At 41.1% G+C, this 25,685-nt stretch overlaps 1 protein-coding gene across 16 annotated transcripts in view; it reads right to left on the bottom strand.

Moving 5' to 3' along the window:
• The window catches only part of LIMCH1 (LIM and calponin homology domains 1), a 201,090-nt gene that overhangs the window by 27,643 nt on the left and 147,762 nt on the right, over positions 1 to 25,685 (bottom strand). For all 16 annotated transcript variants that reach the window (XM_036252741.1, XM_036252793.1, XM_036252732.1 and 13 more), the window contains 4 exons: positions 23,863 to 24,081; positions 9,750 to 9,840; positions 7,846 to 8,009; positions 3,834 to 3,939 (listed from right to left, as the gene is read on the bottom strand). In XM_036252741.1, the coding sequence (XP_036108634.1) occupies positions 3,834 to 3,939; positions 7,846 to 8,009; positions 9,750 to 9,840; positions 23,863 to 24,081 (580 nt within the window). The remainder of the gene's footprint in view (positions 1 to 3,833; positions 3,940 to 7,845; positions 8,010 to 9,749; positions 9,841 to 23,862; positions 24,082 to 25,685) is intronic.

Below are 25,685 nucleotides of genomic sequence, written 5' to 3'. Positions count from 1 at the left end.
AAGTATAAATGATCTCAACTCATACACAACCTGAAGCAGGAACAAAAGTCAACAGGAATGAGACGGTTCATGCTGTTGTCTGTCTTCTTTGGTGTTAGGTGAAACTTAATAGGCCCGTACTTAACGGTGATATTGCTAAAATGTTGAATCTCAAAATAATAAGATAATAGGCATGGTATAATAAGCAAAATGCACAGGACAGATTGCTTTTGGAGGACACTAGAAAAATATAAAAGACCGCAGAGATGAGTTCAATTATTATTGTACACACTTCATAAAGGTTACGTATGGAGGTCGGTGGCAGGAGGTACACGTGGGTGTAACAAACGCATGTGCGTGTCTGTGTCCTGTGACAGCTTCATGCAGACACAGAAGCTCATCTGCACCCTGACGCGGGCGCTGTGCCCACCCGTCATTCTCACTGCGACTAAGACAGTGGTGTTTAAAGTGTGCACAGGATTTCCTCGGCCAGATTGGAGATACCCTTCCACTGCTGGGAGACAGCCGAGCAATGGCAATGTGTCATCTTTGAATGGCTTGCATGAAGGTTTTCAGAGCACTGAACGCCTGTTTGTGCGTGTGTGTACGTTTAGGGGAAGTCTGTGGAGCACCACCAGGGCCCGTGGCCAGCAGCCTTACTGTGAGATCAGTCTGCGAACAGATGACTTTACAGAAACGGGGGAAATAGATGGTCTGGGGGAGGGAATATTAGGTATGGCTCCAGGATTCCCCATTCTAACCCTATGGCTTCGTTGGACTTGATGTGCAACCTCAGACTAGCCACTTAAAGGTGCACTGGCTTTTTATATCTGGGCAAGTCCTACACTTCCCGTCCCTCCAGTTAAGGACAAATCAACGATCCCCAGTAGGGGGCATGCAGGAGGCAGCCAATTATCTTTCTCTTTCTCATCCATGTTTCTCTCTTCCTCTAAAGTCAATAAAAACATATTTAAAAAAGACAAATTATGTCTCTTAAGGTTACATTAGAGGCCTTTTGCTTTTTGAAAGACAGGAATTTAAACACTCCATACAAGCATTACTGTTTTCTTCGTATCTATCAGCAATGTCTTTGGAGCACAATTTAAACACGTATTTCAAGTCACTGGTTTTTGGGGTGTGGTCTCTGGATTTGCAGCATCAGCACCCCTTTCGGAACTTGTTAGGACACAGACAACAGTGTAGTGAAGACCTGGGGTGGGGCAGGGGCTGGGTGGAGGGAGGCAAAGGAGGGGAAGATGGGGGGCAACTGTACTATTGTCAATAATAAATTAAAAATAAATAAATAAAAGTAAAAAAGGAGAAGAGACTGGACACCCTCCCACCCCAAAAAGAGTGTTACTTCCATTTTTGTTAATAAACTTATTACATCTACAAAGACCCTGTTTCCAAATATGTCCAAATAAGAAACAGAGTTTAACAGTGAACGACAAAGGTAAAATGTGTGAGTAAATTGAACCTTTATACTTCACTTTGTGGTATCCCATTGAATATATAAGCACAAGCTGATAAGTGTATAGCAAACTAACAATTATATACAATGTAACATTATAAAGTAAAATTTCATATTGTAATTCTTAAGTCAAAATTTATGTATATATTTGTAAAAATGTATTTCACCTGTGATTGTTGTTAAGACTGAAAAAATAAAAATAAAAAATGGGGAGAGGAAGAAAAAAATGCAAATACTGTGGCCTCAGCCCAGATCTTGAGGGGTGAGGGCGGGAGGCGGTGACCTGTGCTTTAACCCATCCTGCCTGGGCCCCTGGCATATACCTGTGTTTGAAAATTACTGCTTAAAACCTTTCTCCGCAATATAAACACTTCATTTTAAGGAAAGCATTTAAACGCAGTTTGCTTCTGCCTGGCGTCTTGCTCTATACTTCTATTGCTACTATTCTGTAACTACTAGACTATATTACTCGTGCTTATTCTGAGCCAGGGGTTGAGCTAAATACTTTTTAAACCTCATTTAATTCTTCCAATCGCCCTGTGAGATTGGTACTACGATTATTTTCAGTTTGCAGGTGACGATTAGAGAGCGATTAGGGAGAACTTGGGGGGCAAGGCCGCACAGCTCAGAACTAGATGAGCACGAATTTGAACCCAGGTGCTCTGTCTCCGGGGCCTGCAGCGGTGATTACAGCTCCCACAAACCAGACAGCGCGGACCAGGTATATGCCAAACATACTTCTGTTCTGAAGAATAGTTTTTGAAATGCTCCAGTGATACTAAGTTTTATTTTTAATCACTCAATTTAGACATAACATGAAGTAAAGTCATGTTATATCTAAACTGAGTGATTAAAAAATCACTCAAGAGCACATTTTACAATCCAAATGCTGTACAACGGGTAATGGAATGTAAAATTATGTAAGACAACAAAACTAACTAATATGACTTAAAATATCTTTCCTCTCTCCATGACTTACCCACACAATTACAAAGTGCTAGAAATAGGGCAGAACTTAAATCTGTCCAAATATTGCCCCTTGTTGGCCCAGTTATAAGACTATTTTTGTCAAATCTCTTCCGTAGGACTGAAAAACTTAAAACGAGCATTTTGAAGACAGTACTGAACTTGTCTCCACATTAAGAAACTAGTGATCATCAGTGCACGTACCACGTAATTCCCTCCCAAGTAGTTCTCGTTATGTAGAGAGAACCCAACTTACCTCCCAGCCCTCAACAAGGTTAATGGAGGCCAACTCAGATTCTGCTGCAAATAGCTGACCATCCTTGTAAAGAAAAGTAACCATAACTCCCCCGCCACAGTGTACCTGTACCATCCTCTCTTTGCCTGGACTGCTCAATCTATAAAATGTACCGGGGAACGTACATTAAAAACAGAAAAACAAGAAACCTTACAGCTCTTGCCTCCTGAGCTCTAGCTGTTTTCATATCTAGAGAGAGAATCCACACCAGTAAAGCTCAGTGGTCTGTTTTGAAGAACAGTCTCGATGGATCATGGGTTTCTCAGGAACCATCCTCCCACTATTCACATCCCTAGGGCTCCTTTTGGGGTATCTGTGGGCACCTGAGTTTCTCACCAGCATAAAGGGATTTGAGTTGGGCTCTTAAAGAGTAAAGGGGAGGATTCACAACCTATACATGGCCAACAGGTACTTGGGAGTTTGCACAGGTCATTGCCATTTTACAACTTCCATAGGCCCTTAACGCCTATATTTTTAGAGACCACCCCTCCACACATTATATCAAGCATGTGAAACATATTAAAATATATCCTCAGCATATATCTGTATGTATATAAGTATGCACACATCTGCTCTTGCTATGACCATTTTTGGGAAGATTAAAGTTTTTGGTTATGAGTAATACATTTAACCTAAGATTGTGAATGATTTCTTGGTACACACCCAGTAGGTACTATGAAGTAAGAAAGTCTGACTTTCTTCTAAAATCATTGTCCAGTGGCTATTTTATAAAGACTAGATCACTAGCAATTAATGAACTTGATATAATATTAAGATTGCAAACTTTTCTGTTAAACCTACTGATTTTGTATTTGTTTTTACATTTTGCAGACAATGAAAGTATTTTAGGGTATCGAACACTTGTGTAGGCCTTACGCTGCCTACAGTGCCTGGCTGACAAAGTGGTCTTGCACTGGGGTGCTTGGCCAGGCCAAAGAGAGACTGCAGCCCCAGAATCCTGGTCTGAAATCGTGAATCCAGCCATCGTGGACTTGGGCAAACTCTGTGGCCAAAGGGACATCAACATAAAGGGAGTGATCTTCCCCCAAACTGAAAATATTTTATGACAGACGGACCCTGGAGAACACGTAGAACTAAAATAAAACATTTCCTTCTCTTTACCTTGAGAACTGAGATTTGGCAAGTGTAACTGCTTGGTTTCAGGCGTTTCGTCCAGAAGTGGGAAGGTCAGGGTTGCTTCTGGTTCTGGAGATTTTGGCTTTCCCACCTGGATCACGAGCAACAGACACAAACATGGCAAGTACTGTCTATTAGTAAACACACAGGCAAAATAAAGTGAAAGAACCCATGCTACTACATACGTCAGCAAGCCCAAACATTTAACTTTTGAATGGAAAATGTGCCCCTTCTCCTATCCCTCTTTGTGCTTTTCTACTTTAATGTAGAGGTGGATTTTTCAGAGAAATCAAATGAGAGCATATACATTTGTTGATCACTTTTTCCCCAAACCCAGAGGATAGCATTCCATCTTTGGGATTATACATCACTCTATCTCATTTTCTTTCTTTCTTTTTTTTTTTTATCCTCACCCGAGGACATTTTTCCATTTTTTTGTTCAGGTAGAGTGGGAGGGAGAGAGAGGAACAGAGAGAGAGAGAGAGAAACATCGATGTGAAAGGAACACATCGAGTGGCTGCCACCCGCACAACCGACCAGGGCCGGGGACAAACTGCAACCGAGGTACGTGCCCTTAGCGGGAACCGAACCCGGGTCTCTCAGGACCACAGGCCGACGCTCTAACCGCTGAGCCAAACCGGCCAGGGCTCTATCTCATTTTCTTATTGATCAATCACATAGTCTGTTCCTGGTACTACATAATAATACATTTATAATGTCAGGATGTGAGATGTTTCATATACGATTAAAAAAAAAATCTTCCTATGTTAGTGCTAAACATTAAAGTAATATTACCTTTTTTTCATTATTTTTTTAATCTTTATTGTTGAATGTATTACAGATGTTCCTCATTTTCCCCCCATTGACCCCTCCTCCCCACTCCCACCCCCCTCCTGCCTTTTCCCACTGTTGTCTGTGTCCATTGGTTATGCATATAATTTCTTTGGTTTATTTCCTCCCACCCCCCAACCCCCCTTTTAATTGACATTATTCTTGAGACACTACACAACCCCCCCCATCAAATTTATGCACAGCACATCGAAGATAACAGACTTTGCCTGTTGACAAGAAGCACTGTCATCAATGGCCATTATCAAACAGCTCCGAAGCAATGAAGCCCTAAGGGGATTTTCGAGGCACGTCAGATTACTTGTCCTATGGTGAACAGTCCCCAAGCACAGGCTTTACAAATTTTTATACTTGCTTTGTAAAAATAGAATTTTCTTGTTATTGCTGTTTAATTTTATTTTGTTTCTTCCCAATCTGAATGGTCTTTGGTAGAAGCACCCTCTTTCTGATTCGTTGTTTCTCACCAACTGTTTGCTGGGAGGCCAGAGGACCAAACTAACAACTAAAACAAAAATTCGTAGATTCTGAGCAAAGATACAAATGAGGAGCAGGGCTGTATCAGCTCACATCCTCTTAGCCACTTCCACCCTGGCTGGCGGCTGTGTTCCCAACAGATTCATCTGATAGCCAATAAGGCACATGAGGGTAAAGACAGAACAATTGTTTCATCATAAGCTGATCTGGCCCTCAGAACAATTTAACGTCTAGAATTGCTTCTTGGTAGGATTCTATTTTTTCTTATAAATTATATATTCAACCCTAATGGAATCCTGAAGAAAATACAGTTATTCACTCCATTCTGCATTACAGAGGTCAACCAGATATCCAAATGAACTTCGGTGTTCAACACGCAGCAAGCTGACAACCCTCACATCCTGACCTCATACCATTTCCTCCATACTTGAGTCTGTCTGATAAAAACATGTTGCAGATGATGCCCAGTTGTAACGAACAGGTCACAGTCCGCAGAAATGTTTAGAACGATCACTACAAAGTCCATGTGTACTTTGCACAGGTACTTTGCAACACTCTCAAGTGAAGTCAGAAAACAAAAGCTGTTGTAACCACTGTGAGCACCTCTGTCCTTTTTCTAAGAGCGAACTGTGCTGTAGGTACAGAAGGAGGAGACATTCACAGTGTGAGAAAAGACGACCATGATGTCATTTGCTGATCCACCGGTAGAGATTCTTCACCTGGAGTCCACAGAGCGGAATCAGGGTCTGTATGTACTTGGTACCACTTGATACCAAGAAAGAAACCCACTTGGTAATCCTGTGTATTTTATACTTTAAAATACACACAGAGGTAAGACCCCTGAAAGCAAGTTTTCCACAGGGCAGATGTGGCACCAGTGGTCCGAAGGGGGATCGCAGATGAGGCTCACAGATGAGGTGCGTAGAAAACACTCTGTAGTAATGGTACTCATTCCTTAATTAAAAAGAGCCTAGCTATGAAAGAGAGTCTTCCTTTCAGTTTACAATGAAATGGAACAAAAAGTCAATTTGGAAGAATAAATAATGGAGTGCATCATAGATAAGGTAAAACCTGCAAAGACAGGAAATCCTGCCTGCCCCCAAGGCGTTTCCTACAATCTAGTTCCTCTTTTCAGGCCTCTAAACCATTCTCTCATTCTCTATGTACAAAATGAGGAATACTAGAGTATGAAATGTCCAAAGGCATCAAGGCAATGGCAGTGTTGAGACGACCAAGGACACGGCACTCCCAGTCCCTAAGGCCAGAGGCTGCGTCTTGGTCACCGTTGAATATCCAGTGTCTAACACAGCGCCCGGCACGTGGCAGGTGCGAGTCAATACTGGCTGACCAAACGGTGGAAGAACCAGAGGTAATAGTGGTGAATAATTCATCTAAACTCAAATCCAAATTAAGGGTTAATTTTTAAAGTTGGGATGCCACCACAGGCAGTATGCCCACAGGCAGGTCAGTGGTTCTCTGTTTTGGTGGCCCCCTTAGAACTACTTGGGGAACTTGTGAAACACAGATGCCTGGGTCCTGCCCCCAGAAAATCTTATTTATTTGAGCTGAAGTACATTTGGTCTATTTTTTAATTCAAAAGGGTAGCCAAGGGTGAGAACAATTGGTATAAAAGATGACTTTTAGACTGTGCCTGAAAACAAACTAAATTACTATGAAGAGGATGAAACTCCAAACAAGGAAGAAATTTAATAAAAACAAGATGTTAAAACCCATTATATGAGACTAATAAGTTTCCAGTTTCCTTCTTATTCAAATCCAGCACGCTGCTGTAAAATAGTAAATATGGGAAGAAGAATCTTTAGTAAGCCAAAAATAAACAAGCTCATATACAACAAACCGAAACCTAACCTACCTGCAAAGCTTTATAACTTATGTGAATATCACATTAAAAATATAGTTATTCATAATTAAAAATTAATTAAAATAAAATTTAAAAGACATGGAAAGAATACATATAGATTCTAATTATTACTAATAGAGAAGAGGGTTTCAGTGACTTGTTCTTGGTCTATGTTTATGTTTGTTTATTTAAATGTTATTTAAAATATATATATAAAACTTGATAGATTTGTTGCATATTGATGTGTACATCACTTTAAATATAAACAAAAAATACAGTTATAGACTGAATGTTTGTGCCCCCTAAAATTTGCATCTTGGACTCCTAACCCCCAGCACGATGGAATCGGGGCTTTGGTAGGTGATTAGGTTATGAGGGCAGAACCTGTGAATGGGATTAGTGCCCGGATGAATGAGGGCCCAGCGAGCGCCCTCCCCCTCTGTGCAGTGAGCACACAGTGAGAAGATGTCCATCTGTAAACCAGGCAGTGGGTTCTCACCAGACACCAATCTGTCTTGATCTCGGACCTTCCAGCCTCCAGAGCTCCGAGAAATTAATTTCTGTTGTTTATAAGCCACTCACTCTACGGTATTGTGTTACAGTGGCCTATGCGGGCCTCCATAGCTATCTATTTGTACTTAAATTACTGACAAGGAACACGTAATATATTTGTATTCAGAAAAAACACAGATTGAAGATAGAAAAAAGAAGAGCAGGGAAAATGTCCCATTCTGAGCAAGCGTGACAGCAGCCAGCGGCCACACGCAGCCGCGCTGACGGACACCGAACGGCGTGGCCCACTGCGCGATTCACCTTTTGTGACAGCACCAACTCCACCTTCCCGCTCAGCTCAGCTCCCGGTTTCTTCTGGCCTTTTTCTTCCGGCACATGGTTCGTCAGCGGGGCGCTGGAGGGGAACGCGACCAAGGCCACGGTCGGGCTGGCGCGAGTCACCGTTGTGGTGAAATGCTGTGGCTCTGAAACGGGTCACGTTCAGAAACGAAGTTGAATTACTGTGTGAGGAGACGTGAAGAGCCGAAGGTGCCAGATTCTCTAGGCTCTTCCACGACATTATAAAAAAACCGAGCAATATAAACCACATCAAGGAATCCCACTATGAAACACTGAAGTTCTTAATAAGAGCCAGAGTTTACATAGAAATAACATTACACAAGACGAAATGGTGACACATAGTATTATGATAGGTGGGTTAGGTGGACAAACATCTCCAGATAATTTCCACCCGAAGGACCGAGTGGCAGCCTGACTCTTCCTTTTGTATTTCAAAGTTCCTTTTTATCATCACATTTTCATAACTGGAATGTGTCCAAGACTGCACGGGATACGCAATGCAATGAAAACAGTCTTCTTTGGAATACAGAGAATTAGGTACACTCTAGAGTGGGTGGAAAAGTCACTACCTGAGGGGGCCTATCAAAATGAGGGGGTGTAATCTAGTTTGAAATTTTTAGTAATGATATTTAATTTATTCTAACATGCCACTTAAAAATCATTTGGAATTAGAAGAGGGTGACAGGCTTTAATGTTTATCAAAATAAGAAATGTGTTATAAATATTGGAAAACATTAATTCAGGAATAAAACCCAATAAAAACACTGGGTTTCTATTCATGCTCACTGTCCATATTTGTAGCATGACTTTCTTCTTTCAAACTATTCACCAGCTTTATTATTTCAGTGTCTATTTGTGTGTGTATGTGTGTGTGTGTGTGTGTGTGTGTGGTACGTGCCCCTAGCAGGAACCGAGCCGGGACTCTCTGGTCCGTAGGCTGACGCTCCAACCACTGAGCCAAACCGGCCAGGGCTCAGTGTCTATTTTTATGATATATATTTTTATCTGTGTCTTATCTACTGCTGTTACTGTGTGTTAAAATATGACCTTCATTTTTAAAAAATATGTTTATTTATTGATTTTTTTAAGAGAGAGAGAGAGGAAAGGAGAGAGAGAAAGAAACATCAATGTGAGAAAAATACATTGATCAGCTGCCTCCTGCTCGCTCCCTACTGAGGACCAAGCCAGTGCCCTGACCAGGAATTGAACCCAGAACTCTCAGTCTATGTGACGACACTCAATCCATTGTGCCACACCAACTGGGCAAAATGTGACCTTCAGTTTTTATCTTTATTCATTTGGGGCAATATAATCTTATTTATGAGGATGGAGATATACTTTCTTTTTAAAAAATTTATTTTATTTCTATCACCATTTATCCTCTCTATGCCCTCCTCCACCTCCACGCACCCACCTTCCCCCCACAATCAGCACACTGTTGTCCATGTCCATGAGTTCTCTTTCTCTCTTTTTTCCTTTGCCCAGTCCCTCCACGCCTCCCTTACCTCCCTCCACTCCACCACTACCAGAGCTGTCTGCCTGCTCTCTATGTATATCTGTCTCTATTTCGCTTGGTAGTTCACTTTGTTCATTAAATTCCACATATGAGTGAAATCATATGGTACTTGTCTTTCTCTGACTGGCTTATGATGCACTTTCAAAAAACCAAACCAAACAAGGTGTTTACAGCCAGATAAATCATAGTTAGAATTTCCCCAAGAAGCCTCTAGGTGGCAGCACAGCCCCACCAGTTTTAGCATCTGATTACCTCTGTCGCTCATTTAGGAGAAATTCTTGACTCTATTTCCATTATATCTTAAGAGTTATCATGATTTACCCTAAAACCAGTCTGTTAGGAAACAAACCTGATGAGGCAAGTTCTGTATTTCCTTCTTGTGGTTCTTCACCATCATTCTCATCTTCTTGGCTGTTTGGTTCCATTTCCTCCGTGGTTGCCTGAAAAAAAGATTTTTTTCCCCACTTGAATAAGTAATCCCTTTGAAGGTTCTAAAAGGTAGAGCATTTCTTTCTTTCTTTTTTTCAAATGGTAATATTAGGCCAACAGGGTGAAATGGCTACATGAATTCATTCTTTTCTGTTTCCTAGGCTTTCTGGTGGCTTTGCTGGGGGGAGGGCACAGCACAGCGGAGGGCACCCACTCCCGCTGCCCACCCCACTGCCCCTCTGACCCCCGCAGAGGCTCACCCCTTCCTCCTTCCCTTCACCACCCACTTTTCAAAATCCTAGTTACCACCCACCTGCTCCCAGATGCCTCTAAGGTTGGACTGGGGTCATATCACCAGTGGGGAGAAACAGTTTTTGTTAAGATTCCAATTAACTTCTCAGTAGCTTGTCTTCAGCATAGATGCCTGTGGCTCTTCCACTGTGGAATTTATTCTTGATGTGCTCTTCCTTCCTGCAACTCTATACCTGCGTTCTCATTTTCTCATTCTCTCTCTCTCCCCCCTCTGCCCCACCCCCTCCTCTCTCTTGCTCTCCCTTGACTTTCCTCTTACTGGTTCTTATTTCTTTTCTTTTCATACAAATATGGTAACTCCTAAAAGCTTCAGCTTTTTCCCTCCAACTGTGCTGAATCACCCTCAAATGTATCAGTTATTCCAATGGGTTCACCATTATGTTTTTTATCCATTTATGACTTGCACTTTCATCTCTAATCCTTAGGATCCACAGTTCAGCTGCCCTACCATCATTGTCATGGTAAATGGCTCACACTCAACCAGTAAATGTTACCCTCCAACAAGCCTTTCTTTCAAATTGGATGATTTCTATTTATGGCATTAATTTTCCCCATCACACAAATTAAACTTTGAAGTGTTTCTTAACTCACATCTTATGAGTGTCTGTCCATCATTAGCCAAGTCCTGCCAAGGTTCTAACACAATAGTTTTCATATCCATCTCTTCCTTTCCGTTTTTACAGCTAGGGGTTTCTCTGGTTTGGATCTTGCTGTCTAATTCACTTGGCACATCACCATAATGTTCGTCTCTCTCAGTAGTACCTCAACTGTATTAGTTTTATGCTTAATGGAATTTGTAACATTAAAAGAATTTGGAACAACCTAAATGTCCAACAATTAGGGAATGGTTGAATGAATTATCATGCAATCATAAAAGGGTGTTGAACAATAGTTAACAATATATGAAAATATTTATTATCGATTGTTAAGTTAAAAATGTAAGTTGTATATACATATGATGCCTACATATATGATTTTATATATGCTATGTGAATACACAATATTCCTGTTAATACATATATAAAAAGATAATAAAGAAATATATTAAAATGTTGTGTTTATTTTTAATGTGCTTAAATTTTGAATGACTTTTTCTTATTTTTAAATATATTTTCTGTATTCCAAAATGTTCTACAATGACCACATATGGCTTCTGTAATAAGAAACAAAACAAAATCAATGTAATTTTACATGATCTTTATTTGGGAGCCAGTTGATCCAGAGTGAATTCCAAAATTCTCCCATTGCTATTATAGCATTTGCTTAATAAAAGTAAATAAAAATTGAATTAAATACTCACTAAAATATATCTCAACAATCAAAGAGAACAAGTTAATGACTATTGTGTTTGCTAGTAATTGTGTTTTATTATAAAGGGCTACAGTTGAATTTTAAAGTGTGCATGAAATATTTTATAAATTTTAAAAGATTTTAAGATTTAGACTAAAATTGGTTTCAGAAAAGGCATTATTAAATACTTTATGAAATATCTCCATGCAATCTCAAAGAACTATGGATGTATTGATCTCTCAAAAGTATATACATTTTACCCACAAATCAAAATGTGCCTTTCAAGTAACCAAAATAAAAGCCTTTAAATTTAATGCACTAGTGGAAATGGTCATTAAATTATTAAAAAAAAAATAAAACTTTATGCAAGGACAAAAGAATGGCAACATATACAAATCAACAAATGTTATATTAATAGAATGAAAGATAAAAATTATCTGATCATCTCAATAGATGCAGAAAAGGCATTTGACAAAATTCAACATCTTTTCATGTAAAAACTTGTAACGAATTATAAATGTACCTCAAAACATTAGGTTTAGAAGAATGTACCTAAACATTATAAGTTCACAACCAACATCATACTTAATGATGAAAAGATGACAGCTTTTCCTTTAAAATCAGGAACAAGACAAGGGTGCCTATTCTCACAACTTCTATTCAACATAGTATGGGAAGTCCCATCAAGAGCAATTAGGCAAGAAAAAGAAATAAAAGTCATCCAAACTGGAAAGGAAAAAGTAAAATTGTTTCTGTTTGCAGATGACATGATCTTATATGTAGAAAACCCCAAAAAGACTGCATCAAAAACAAAAAACCCCATTAAAACAAGTAAGTGAATTAAGTTGCAGAATATAAAATCAACATATGAATAACTGAAAAAGAAATTAAGAAAACAATACCATTTACAATAGTGTCAAAAAGAATAAAATACTTAGGAAAAAATTAACAAGGGTGGTGGAAGAATCTGTACACTGAAACTATAAAACATTGATGAAAGAAATTGAAGAAAACATGAATAAATGGAAAGATACATTGTATTCATGGGTTGGACAAATTAATATTGTTAAAATAGCCAAGCTACTCAAACAATCTACAGATTCAGTGCAATCCCAATCCCTATAAAAATTCCAATGGTATTTTTCACAGAATTAGAAAAAACACACCCTAAAACTACAAAAGACCCCAAATAGATAAAGCAATCTTGAGCAAGAAAAACAAAGCTGGGGACATCACACTTCCTGACTTCAAACTATACTATCAAGCTACAGTAATCAAAACAGTATGGTACTGGTATAAAAAGAGACACATAGCTCAATGGAACAGAACAGAGAGCCCAGAAATCAACCCACACTTTTACAGTTAATTATTTTTGACAAAGGCAGCAAGAATACAAAAGGGTAGAGCATCGTTTCTTTATAAATGGTGCTGGGGAAACTGAATATCCACAGGCAAAAGAATAAAATTGGGCTCTTATGTTACCCCATACCAAAATAATAATAATAATAATAATAATAATAATAATAATCAGTGTTTAAATGAAGTAAAAACTTAAATGTAAGACCTAAAACTCCTAGAAAAAAATGGGGAAACTCCTCAGTATTGATCTTGGAAATTATTTTTGGATTTGACACCAAAAGCAAAAATAAACAAATGGGATTACATCAAACTAAAAAGTTTCTGCATAGCAAAGAAAACAGTCAACAAAATGAAAAGGCAGTCTACAGAATAGTATAAAATATTGGCAAATCATATGTTTGATAAGGGGTTGATATCCAAAATATATAAGAAACTCTCAGAATTCAATAGCAAAAAAATAAAATAACCTAAATAAAAAATGGCAAAGGACTGGAATAGACATTTTTCCAAAGAAAATACACAAATGGCCAAAGTATATGAAAAGATGCTCAACATCATTCATCATCAGAGAAATCAAAACCGCAATGAGATACCACCTCATACCTGTTAGGAATGAGTATTATCAGAAAATTAACAAATATCAAGTACTGGTGAGGATGTGGAGAAGGAAGCCTGTATATTCATGATGGGGATGTAAATCGGTACAGCCATTATGGAAAACAGTACGGAGGGTCCTCAAAAAATTAAAAATAGAACTATTTTATGATCCAGCTATCCCACTTCTGGGAATATATACAAAGGAAATAAAATCAGTAACTCAAGAGATATCTGCACACCCATGTTCATTGCAGCACTATTCACAGAGCCAAGATGTGGAAACAAACTAAATGCTGAAGGATGCATAAAGAAAATGTGAGCTATATAGATATAAATATACATATTATTTATGTATATACACATGTAATTTATATATTTTATACATACATAATACTTATATACTACATATAAATATTAATATTACATGAACTGTATCATTCGTCTCTACACACAAATATACATATATACTATACACACACAATGGAATATTATTGAGCCTTAAAAAAGGAAATCCTGCCATTTGTGACAACATAAATGAAGCTGAAGAACATAAGCCAGGCACAAAAAGACAAACATTGCTTGATCTCAGTTAAATGTAGAATCTATAAAATTAAAAATTAAAAAAGCCAAACTCCTAATAATAGAGAGTAGAACAGTAGTTACCAGAGCCTGAGGCATGGGAAGAAAGGGGAGGGAAAAAAGTAGAAAGGCCACTGTCAGGGTCTGGAGGAAGGGTCCATGGAGTTATTATTGTTTGTTAATCGTCACCTGAGGATATTTTTCCATTGATTCCCAGATAGAGGGGAAGGAATGGAGGGAAGGAGGGAGGGAGGGAGGGAGGGAGGGAGGGAGAGAGAGAGAGAGAGAGAGAGAGAGAGAGAGAGAGAGAGAGAGAGAGAGAGAGAGACACAGCAATGTGAGACAGACACATCGATTGGTCGCCTCCCACACAACCCTTACCGGGGCCAAAGACAGAACCCGCAACCCAGGTATTGGCACCGTCAACCGGGAATCGAATCCGAGACCTTTTGGTCTGCTGGACAACATTCCAACTGCTGAGCCAAACTGGCTAAGGCGATATTTTAAGGGTAGAGAGTTTCAGTTTGCAAGATGAAAAGAGTTGTGGAGACGGATGGTGGTGATGGTCGCACAACAGTATGAACGCACCTAATACCACTGAACGCACACTTCAAGTGGGGAGGACAGTAAATGCTGTTGTGTATTTTACCACAATGAAAGATCTAGGGAAAAAATCACTGTTAAAATAATTATTTGCAAATTTTTTAAGTATAAAATTGCACAACTTTAAGATGTTTTTCAAGCTTCTAGAAGATTTTACAACAACATCTAGTGGCAAAGAAGTGCCTTTTCTTTTGGAGGATGAGGTGGTTTTAAAATCTTCATAATTAGATGGGCATTTTTAAATGATGTATAACCATGTATCAATTCTGGAAGAACATAATATTACATTAAAATGTACTTTAAAAACTCTAGGCAGGAAATAAGCACTGCATTTATATTATTTAATGAATTTTGTAACTTTCTAATGTATCAACAAGCCTGACTTGAATCCTTTTAAGAGATTTAATGAGTGAAATAATGGGAAAATAAATAAACTGAAGACTCTCTTATTACATTTGTGAGATATATATATATATATAGTGTGTATATATGTTTACATTGTTATATTAATGACTGATATGATAGTAGCATTTGATGATCGATCAGTTGAGCATTACAAAAGAGTAAGTTGGGTTTTATGAATTAAAGTGCTCACCCCCACATACATGGAAATTTTAATATATGATAGTATTTTTTGTTTTATGATATTAATATATAAAATACTGTCAGAAATACTGATTTTTAGCCTCTCCTCCCGCCAAATAGATTAGATTATAGAAAACTATCTGAGGTTGGGAAACAAATTTGCAGTTAAATATTGATGAATGATGCGCTTGAGAATGCTGGTGTTTCTAATCACTAGAAATTAAATAATGACAAAAAATTGGGCCAAAGCCTTCCCTGCCCCCAAATGAACAAAAAATGGACATATTTGATTGAATCTCAGATGCCATGAATTTTAAGTTGTATTATGTTAGGTACTACTAAGAAAGAAAACACACTGTTCAATATGACACACTGTTGCTTATAAGACATCCTGATTTAGAGATGCTGAAATGTGGAAAGTGTACCCCTAGAATCAATGAAATAAGACTACTCATGTCCTTTAGACATCATTGATAATGCAAAGTAGACAAAAATCATCAAGCAAGACTTCACTGAGAATTATTTTACTAGTACATCACATTCCAGCAATATTTTACTTAGGTGAAACTAATGGAGAACTTCCACTTTCGAGAATTCTCACATACTTGAATGCATTTCTATATGCCTCAACACTCAAATACTGAGCTCCCAGATGACCCAATTTATCTTCCCTTAGATGCTTTCAAGGTTACATGCTGGGGTTACTATAGCCACCATCAATAGTTCCTGCATTTACCATATGTCAGCCTTATTGGGTTGCTTGACATGGATTATCTCACTTAATTGTCAAAGCAAGCTTATAAGGTATGCACCAATATGATCCCTTTATACAGGTGAGGAAACTGAGGCCCAGGAGCTAAGTGACTTACCCTGGGTCACACGGCTGGTAGGAGGGGGAGGTGGGAACCCTGCCCTAAGCTGGTAGCCGAAATGCCCCGTCATCGGGCTGAAAGCCACACCCACTTTCAAGCCGTCCTTAGGGATTTCAAGGTTTTGCTTGGTAAGAAGCAATCTAGCACCTGAGGGTCCCAAATTTACTGCTGACATGATTCAAAGTGCCTTTTCCATCCCCTTTCCTTGTCATCCATCCTCCTGCATTCTTTCCACTCTACATCTCAGCCATTTTCTGCAAAAGATGAGAACCCTCTGGAATCTTTCAGGAGGCAATTGAGCTAAATCTCCACTTCCCTGGGCAGCTAGAGACCAGGCTGCCCCCAGCCATCACTCCATCTTAGGGCTTTCGAATCAGTCCGGGGGTGGGATGGGGAGGGCCACAGTGGCCCACCATAGTATCTGGCACAGAGCAGATACATAATCCATGTCAGGCTAGCAAATGCCATATGCATTATGAATGTGTACTCTCAAGCTTAGTTTAAATGCATACTAGTCATCAAAATCAGACGATTACTAGCAAAATATTCAAGATAAATGAAGAGAAAAAGCAAGCCACAATACAATTTGAATAGCGTGAGCCCATTTACAAAATAGTTTATATGCACTGAGAAAAAGAGAAAGATACACATTTAAAAAAAATCTTAGTGTTAATTTCTGAGTGGCTGGAGTAATAGATACTTCATATTTCCTTTATAATGTTCTGTATTCTGCAATATCTATAGACTGTATACAGCCGAGGGAAATCCCCAAAGCCAGTTTAACGAGTTTGTGTCTGGATACTCTATTTTGAAGGTTTGTTACTTCTGTACTCACATCATTATTTCACAGGCAAAGAGTCCAAAATTGGCAGTTTTAACCAGTCCTGATAGACTCCGAGATTTGCCTGAAACAAACCGGCTGTGCTGGAAAAGTCACTTTCTGACCCAAACTTTCCTTTGGTTACTGCTAAACAGAGGAGAGGCCTTCCCTGCTCGAGAATGAAAACAAGTAAATAAAACAGATCCCTGGACACCAATGAATGAGAGCACAGAAAAGTTACAGGGGCCGAAGCCAGGAGTTGGCTTCCCCTGGGCTGAGGACACGATCCAAACGGGCTCTGATGCCAGGCTTCACTCCGAGGCCACGGGTGGGAGGTGGCAGTTTCCTGGCTTGAGAGGGACAAGGTCTAGCCACAAAATCTACCAGGCATCTTGCTGCTTATTTTAACAAGACTCTTATTGGTGGACTGGCCCAAAGAGCGACTCTGAAGAATGCATTGGAAATAAGAAGCAGGAGACCAAGAATCGCCGAGACTTAGGGCGTGGGTCCCATTTCCCGGACAGAGGAACTATGAGAACGTGGACTGATCATGTAACCTTATGGGTCAGAAGATGTGATGTCCCAGGTCCTCTGTGGAGCTACTACTCTGTGACTCTGAGTGGCTTCCTGGCTCCAGTCTTGAATACCTCATCTGGACACAAGCCTGGAAAATCAGCCTACTTACGTCTTGGCACCATGACCCAGGTGCCATATCCACCACGCATGCGTTCCCCTTTTGCTTTTACACCTCCAAATAGATGTCTGTTTTCACTGGACAAAGAGGATCTACGTGAACAATCAGCCTCTCCATTCCCAAAGCTTTTTCCTTTTGCCTTAAACTTCTCCAACCAACAACACGAGGCTTGGATCCAGGTAAGGTGGGCCGAGTTGGGTTTTTGGTCCCTGATGTATACTTTTGCAAAGTCTGTAAACACCCCTGTACCTAAAGATCTTTAAGGACTTAAGGAGCATTCAATCTAACACTCTGACGAGGAGTAGAGGGAGAAAAACAGCTTCTAAAGAAACATCTGCTGACATTTGACATCCAGAAGGAATGCGCAGTGGGTCTCAGCTGTAAGGAAAACAGCACCTACGCAAATGCCTTCGGGCTGCCCTCACTGCAACACGACACGTTTCAGAAAAGATCTGCTGGTCTGCTTTCCCGGATCAGGAGACATTAGGAAAGTACTGGGTTTTCAAGAGGAAGGCCGGGGTCTTTATCAAGGTGGAAAAAACAGACCTAGTTACTTAGTTTGAGAAAAGCAGATGAAGCATCTAATTGCTGAGTTCAGCCTTTGGTTGATCAGGGAGAATGGCCAAAATCCTGGAGGGAAGACCTGGCCAGCAGGGAGGCTCAGGGCATCATTTGGGATGAGTCCGTAAGAGGGAGCGGGTCAATGCCTGAGGCAGAGAGAGATCAATGGGCGGGGAGCCTGGGGGTCGAGGTGGCAGAGGGAATCCAGAATTGGGAGGAAGCGAATAATAAGAGAAGCAAAAGGAGCTGTGGGAAGACCCATGGGAGCCTCTGCAAGGGCAATCATCTTCTGGAAAAGCTGTTCACCTCTGCATGGGTGTCAGATTTACACTGGAATGACTGACAAGCAGAGCTGGAAGATGACAAGTCCTCTCATCTGTATAAAATTCACACCTGTCCACGATGGTAATTTTGACGATCTTTAACGCAAAAAACTTTACACCTATCAATCCTTTTTTGGGGGGCTTTTGAAAAATACAGTGTAACTTTCTCTCATTTGTTGTATGACAATATTAAAAATAACTTAAGGGTACCTCTGTCTACAGGTCACCTTAATATCATGTTCCATGCTCCATATATATGAATTCTTACAATAATTGTTGGATGCATATGTCATCATCTTTATTTTACATGTAAACTGAGGCTCAGACAGTTTAACTTGCCCAGGTGGGGTTTGATCTTTGACCTAGTGCATGCAGTACCTTAAGAAAGGGTCATCAAGGAAAGAAGAGATTCAAATACAAATATAACATAGAGTGGACCAAGAACACACTGGGACAGCTTTGAGGGAGACATAAATCATCTTTCTGTAGGTCACCGAACAAAATAAATTAGTTTTCAGATTAGAAGAGCTTCCAAATTCCCTTCCAAACCTGGGTTCTAGACATCTGTATTTGTGCTATGACATGATTTCTTTAAAGAAGCCAATATTTAAAAAAAAAAGTACTAGGTTTCCACTGGGAACTGTCTCAGAGATAACCAGGAGGAGACGGGAAACCTGTCCCTCTGCTTGGAGTGTACAGCATCTGGTCACCCTCATGACCTTGCAGCCCTGTGACCCCCTCTTGTGGGCTCCTCACCACTGCCCAAGCCTTTGGTTCTGCTACGCCCAACGTGTGAAATGTGGAAATATGGGAACATTCCCAACATGTGGACTAGCCTGCTTCCCTCCTCCATTTCACTGCAAGTCCTGCACTTGAAGCCAAGTTTCAAAATCCATATCCCACACAAGACTCCCCAGCGAACCTCAACCTATAATGATCTTACTGTTCTTTGCAATCTTACATCCCTTCTAGTCTTTTGACCCTATTACCTGGCACTGAATTAGATGTGGTTTTATATACTTTTCTAATTGCTTTCCCAGGAAGTTTATGAGTTTCTTTTTCTATTTCAAAAACGGGGCACGGAGTAGGTCCTTAATTCATGCTCACCAGTGAACAGGTTACACTGGCAGGGTCGCTGCCGTCCCAGCCTCATTACTTAGAGATGATTCACTGGAGGATGACCTGGAGTTGCTGGTATCAGTAGATATAGCCGAGTGTAAAAAAATACTAATAATAGCAAGCCTAACTTAATTTAGGATCTATTTCTAAAGCGAGAGAGCTGTGGTCTCAAGAGTTTCCAATGAGAAAGGTGAGACAGAAGGACACTGAAGAGATGACATAATGTTGCACAGAAGTGTCGGCACACGAGGCTGACGCTCCAGCCTCCTCCTGTCCCACCGCGGTCTCGGGCCAGGGCGCCCTCTCTGCCGACTGCTGCCGCACCCTCTGCAGTCCCAGCTCACCCTGAAGGAACTGTGACATTTTGGTGGTGGGTGAGGCTACTCCTCTGTAAAAAGTGTATCTGTTAGGAACGCAGTTTTTGGAAGAAAGACACTATTTAAAAAGAAGAACACTATTCCTTTGACAGCCCCACAGAATGAATGAGAAACAGCTCATCAGGTCCGAGCTGGTATCAAGCCCGGGGAGGCTCCGAAGGGCAGCCCCACCTTTTAAGCTGTCACCGTATTTTGCCATCACCAGTTACATCGATAAGAACACCCTGGCTGGAACATCGTCAAGAAATGCTTTTCTTGGAATATGGAGAAGGAAGTACGAGGAGCAGGTTGATTGGAAAAGAGACCCTTTAGGAATGACTTTGGGGATAACACACTCTGGATGGGAAACTGCTGGTGTACAGTTGTACACCAGTATGAAGCGTCGTAGCCATGAGCCACAGTGCCGGGTACAGCCGACAGCTGGGCTTGTACACGTGCGGGCAGCCATCTACCCGACCGTAAGAAAGGAGTCCCTGCCGCAGTTCATTTTAGGGCCTAAACAGACTAGAGACGGGTAAATAAATGACCTTTGGGACCACTAGAGTTTATTAAACTGGAAATTACTCCAAACGAGGCAGTTTTCCCCAGGAAGACACACACGGGAGATGGGCAGGTTGTGCCTTAGTTGGGACTTGCCTCCCGGGTCCCCGGGGTCATCAGGCCGGCTTCCGGCGAAAGTTCACGAGGCCACGTGTTGGTCGGGTTTTCCTCATTACACTGTATGAATTCTGAAATAACCTGAGTTTTTCCGGATCACCTAATTTTGCTTGTCTTAAAATAAGATGATTTGGGGGGCTACGGAGTCAGTGTGAAACCTTTCGATCCACCTTCCCTTGGCCGTTAGGGAACTTAGCAGCACAACTGTGATCGAAATGGAGAATGCCTTGCGTTGAAAGAGAACAGGCGATTTTCTTTTTATTTTGATCATTGTAAAAATAAGAAAATTTTCATTATTGAGAATGAGCATATTTATTTTTCTTTATTAATCTTAGAGAGAGAGGGAGAGCGAGATAGAAACATCGATGAGAGAGAACATCGATTGGCTGCCTCCTGCATGCCCCCCCCTGGGGATTTGGTCCACAACCTGGACATGTGTCCTGACCGGGAATCTGTGACCTCTCGGTGTATGGGTCGACACTCAACCACTGAGCCACACCAGCTGGATGAGAATGAGCACATTTTTAAGGGAGCTTTTACTACTCTAAAGATAAACAAACACCAACCCCCTTCTTCTGTTTTAGGAGTCCTGTACTTACTGCTATAGGTCTCCATACAGGGCGGGTAAAGCTTTCCCCCTAAAGGGTTAAAAGCTTAGAACAAGAGAGATTAAGCAGCTGCTTTAGGAAGTTTGGGCCTTATACCATCTGCTCTCTTTACTTATTCCTTTAACTTCTGTCAGGTATACAACCCATTCAGCCCCGGCAGGGTTTCCTCCAAATTCAAACAACAAAATGGTCAGAGGGCGGAGCTGGTGAGAGGTGGAGAGCTCCTGCCTGTCCACGGAGCCCTGAGGACCTGCTCTCAGAAGGAATCTGCTGGGCCTGGGCGAGCCCTGTGTGTCTCTGTGGGGTGGCAGGCGTTGTGGGACAAGTGTGGCACCTACACTGTCGCTTTTCCCAAGTACAGGGAGAGAGGGCTGTGCTCAACAATGTGTGCAAAGGGCCTGCGACCTGGGAGACTGAGTGACCCACCTGAGGAATGGAAAAGGTGTGTGAAGGGACTTAGAACGTGCGTATCAGTAAGTGGGGCAAAAGAGAAATAAGAACAGAATGATTAATTGTTCCAGAAAAGCAATTCCAACACTCTAATGTCTAATTAATTTTGGAAGCTTCTAATTTAAATTTGAGAGCATAAGTCACCCTGGCTGGTGTGGCTCACTTGGCTGGGCGTCATCCAATGCACCAAAAAGGTTGCCGGTTCAATTCCTGGTCAGGGCACGTGCCCGGGTTGTGGGCTCAGTCCCCAGTAGGGGGTGTGCAGGAGGCAGCTGATCAATGTTTCCCTCTCCCTCTCCCTTCCTCTTTCTCTAAAATTAATAAAGACATATTTTTAAAAAAATTTAAGAGCATAAGTTAATGTTAACTCTACCAGTAAAGCGCCCATGCTTGCTAGCAGAATTCAATTATTTCATCTCATGATGATTTGTAAGAACTCCTCAGAGAGGGTAACATGCACATGAAAAGTCAAATGAAATTCCAGGTCGAGAGGTTCAGCATTTGCCTGGGTCATAAAACTCTGCTCCTGGAGACCAGCGAACATGTTACCATGGTGAGGGGATTATTCTGGTCTATTCCAGTCTGAGTCTCATAGGGCTTGAGCTCTGTGGGGAAGAACTACATCTTCTCAGCCCCTCTGAGAAAACATATTTTATTGCTCAAAAGACAAATCCCAGAGATAAGAGAAAGTATATCCTGTCGCTGGGTGGGTTTAGCTACCTGGGTCATGTAACAGCCCTGGGAGTGGGAGACAGGTTTTCCTCAGGTGCTGGGGGGGAATAGTGATAGTTCTCCCCATCCTTCAGAATTCCAACCTAAATGCTATAAGTTAAAACTGCAGACATCAGCCTCTGGTGAGAGCAAATGGGGTTGAATACAGCCCCGCTTGCACCCCGGAAACTGGGCTGCATCTGTGACAGCACGAGCCTTTCTGGTGTGAAGTCTAAGAATGTGTCATGTTCCCGATGGTATCTCATACTCCAAAGCAGCACATATAATGTTCTTTTGTATTTTCTTTTCTGCTGTTCTTGAATTATCCTACAATTTTATTTATTTATTTATTTTTATTTTTATTTATTTATTTTTTTATCCTCACCCGAGGACATTTTTCCATTTTTTGTTCAGGTAGAGTGGGAGGGAGAGAGAGGAACAGAGAGAGAGAGAGAAACATCAACGTGAAAGGAACACATCAAGTGGCTGCCACCCGCACAACCGACCAGGGCCGGGGACAAACTGCAACCGAGGTACGTGCCCTTAGCGGGAACCGAACCCGGGTCTCTCAGGACCGCAGGCCGACGCTCTAACCGCTGAGCCAAACCGGCCAGGGCGAATTATCCTACAATTTTAAATGGTGCTTCTAATCGCTCTGAATTTAAGGGGTTAAGCTAATAAAAATTAGTTTGATTTTGAATGTGGTTTTGTTTTCTCCATTAAGAAGAAAGCTGCCCTTTCATACATATCATCAAGGATGGAAAGCCAGGTTCCAATGGCAGCAGTTATTTTCAAATTGTATTAACAAGTCTGATGGGGTCATGAACAAACAGGAGAAAAAAGGTTTTTGAGAGATTTATTTCTTTTTCTACAACACTAGACACCGATAATGTGAAGACAAGGAAAAGTTCTTATTCATAATTTATATTACACTGTCTACTATGCCCATGGTTAGAGTTGAATTGTGCTTCCTCCCACTCCAAATTCATATGTTGAAGTCATAACCCTTACTTAGCCTCTCAGAATGTGATATTATTTGAAAATAGGGTTGTTACAGATGTAATTAGTTACGATGAGGTCCACAGTGTGGGCCCCTAATCCAGTATGACCGGCATCCTTATGAAAAAGGGGACACTTGGACACAGTCATGAACACAGGACAGTGCCATGTGAAGATGAAGGCAGAGATCAGGGTGATGCGTCTACTGGCCAAGGGACACCAGAGATTGCCAGCAACCACCGGAAGCCAGCAGGGAGGCGGGGGACAGACTCTCCTTCATAGCCAAGAGAAGGAACCAACCCTGCCAACACCTTGATTTTGGTCTTCTAGCCAGCGGGACTCTGGGACCATTACTTTCTGTTGTTTAAGCTGCTCAGTTTGTAGTACTTTGTTAGGGCAGCCCTGGCAAATGAACCCACATCGAGAGAAATGGTCGTTACCAAGACCTACTTATTTTTTAAAGTAGATTCTTTCACGATGGAATTATCCCAAAGAGGAAAAAAAGTTTGGTTCTTACCGTCAGTTCTTGGGGAACAGAGTTTGGCTTCTGTATGTTGATCTCAATGCTATTGTTGTCCTGCTTCAGCTCCACGGGGCCCCCGTGCACTCTGGCCACACCTTCGAACATCTGGGACTTGGTCAACGAGGCGGCAAGTGCATCTGTGGGACACTCTCTTTCCTTTTCCACTTCATCACCATGAACCGCTTCTCCATTCATGCTGACTTTCCCATCTACCTGTAAAAACCAGAATGAACAAACGACACGCTATTCCCCAAAGAAAGACTGTAACAAAGTAACACATTCAGAATCACCTTAAAACATAACATTTGATAATCACAGTCCAACAAAGAGTAACATCTCATATGCTTCTATTGGTTCTAGCAATGAAGGCTCCTACGAATGTTATCTTTGAGGGTCTCTGTGAAAGGTACTCCGCCTTCTCGGGCCACTTCACACTGAATTACACTGCACCTTCACCTCACCTAGGGTGCGCTTTTATTTCAAAGTAAAGAAAATCAAGGAAACTTATGTAGAAATACAGCCACATATTTGGGTTCCAGTAATTTTTCATTCAAGTTCTGACCGTTATTCCACAACTTTGAGGACATTCTTTACAAATTAGCATATAAATTAGGTGTAGTTCACCTCAGATCAGAAATATTGTACAGGTTATCCCGTGGGAGTGGGGAAAACAGGTACTTTTTTGTCAGGATCATAGATGGCAGAGAACCTAATGCTTGCTCTGTTATAGGAAATCACCACTTCTAGTTAATTTTATAATCCCATTTTTTGAAGAAAAAAGACCATGCACACTAAACTATCTTTGTTTTGTACCCATGTCTAGGGAAGGCAACGTGAGCAAAAAAGGAGGAGCAGAGAGAGTGGCTGGTCTGGCCTCCCGAAAGGCAGTACGTAACTACGAGGGGAGGCTCCGAGTTCGCGGGCTTCAGGCCGGGTTCTGGCTCTGCAGTCTACTGGCCATGCAATCTTCACCCTCAGTCCCTCATCGGCAAAATTTACAATATTAGTATCTCCTTGACGGTGCTATTATGGCAATTTTATGGATTACTATATGTCCAGAGCTTAGAACAGTGCCTGACCCATTTTAATTACTATGCACATATTAGTTATTATTTCTAGGCCTTCTAAAATCTTTCCAAAGGAACAATGGAAGGCCAGATATCAGTTATACTGTACTGACGTAGGCCAATGGTGTGCATACTCTGTAATCCATAAGGAAGACATTTAAATCAAAACTAAGCACACACAAATATAACCGAAACCAGAGCTTTGTAAAACAATATTCACCTTTATTATGTGTGATGTACTAGGCATTTTAAAGATTGTATTCTATTTTACTTCATTTAAGAAAAAAAATGATTCCAAACCACAAAATTGATTTCATAACCTCGGAACAGGTGGCAACTCTCAGTTTGAACAACACTGACTTAAAACATTTCACTTCATCTTCCTTTACTCTTAATGCTGTTGTACTAGGAAACTGAGCCTGTATTCCTGCTTCACTTACCGCCCCCACCGCCAGAACACACACACACACACACACACACACACACACACACACACACACACACACACACACACACTCACACACACACTCGCGCCTTAGCTTCGGTCCTGGCATTATCTGGTAACAACTGTTTATTTACATATTATCCTTGACCACAAGTGGGTCCACCCACTGGGTGGCGGGGCTGTGAATAAGGCTGAGAGCTACCAAGGCCTATGATGCGTCAAGGGCTCCCTGGTGGCCAAGGGCGAGCCTCTGCTCAAGTTGCTCAATCCGCCCCTGCATGAGTGCTCTTCCTGAGGCCTCTACA

Source organism: Molossus molossus, unplaced genomic scaffold, assembly GCF_014108415.1.
Source record: "Molossus molossus isolate mMolMol1 unplaced genomic scaffold, mMolMol1.p scaffold_m16_p_1, whole genome shotgun sequence".
NCBI lineage: Eukaryota > Metazoa > Chordata > Mammalia > Chiroptera > Molossidae > Molossus > Molossus molossus.
The sequence above is the reverse complement of the archived record's forward strand: the minus strand, read 5'-3'. Positions and strand labels throughout refer to the sequence as shown.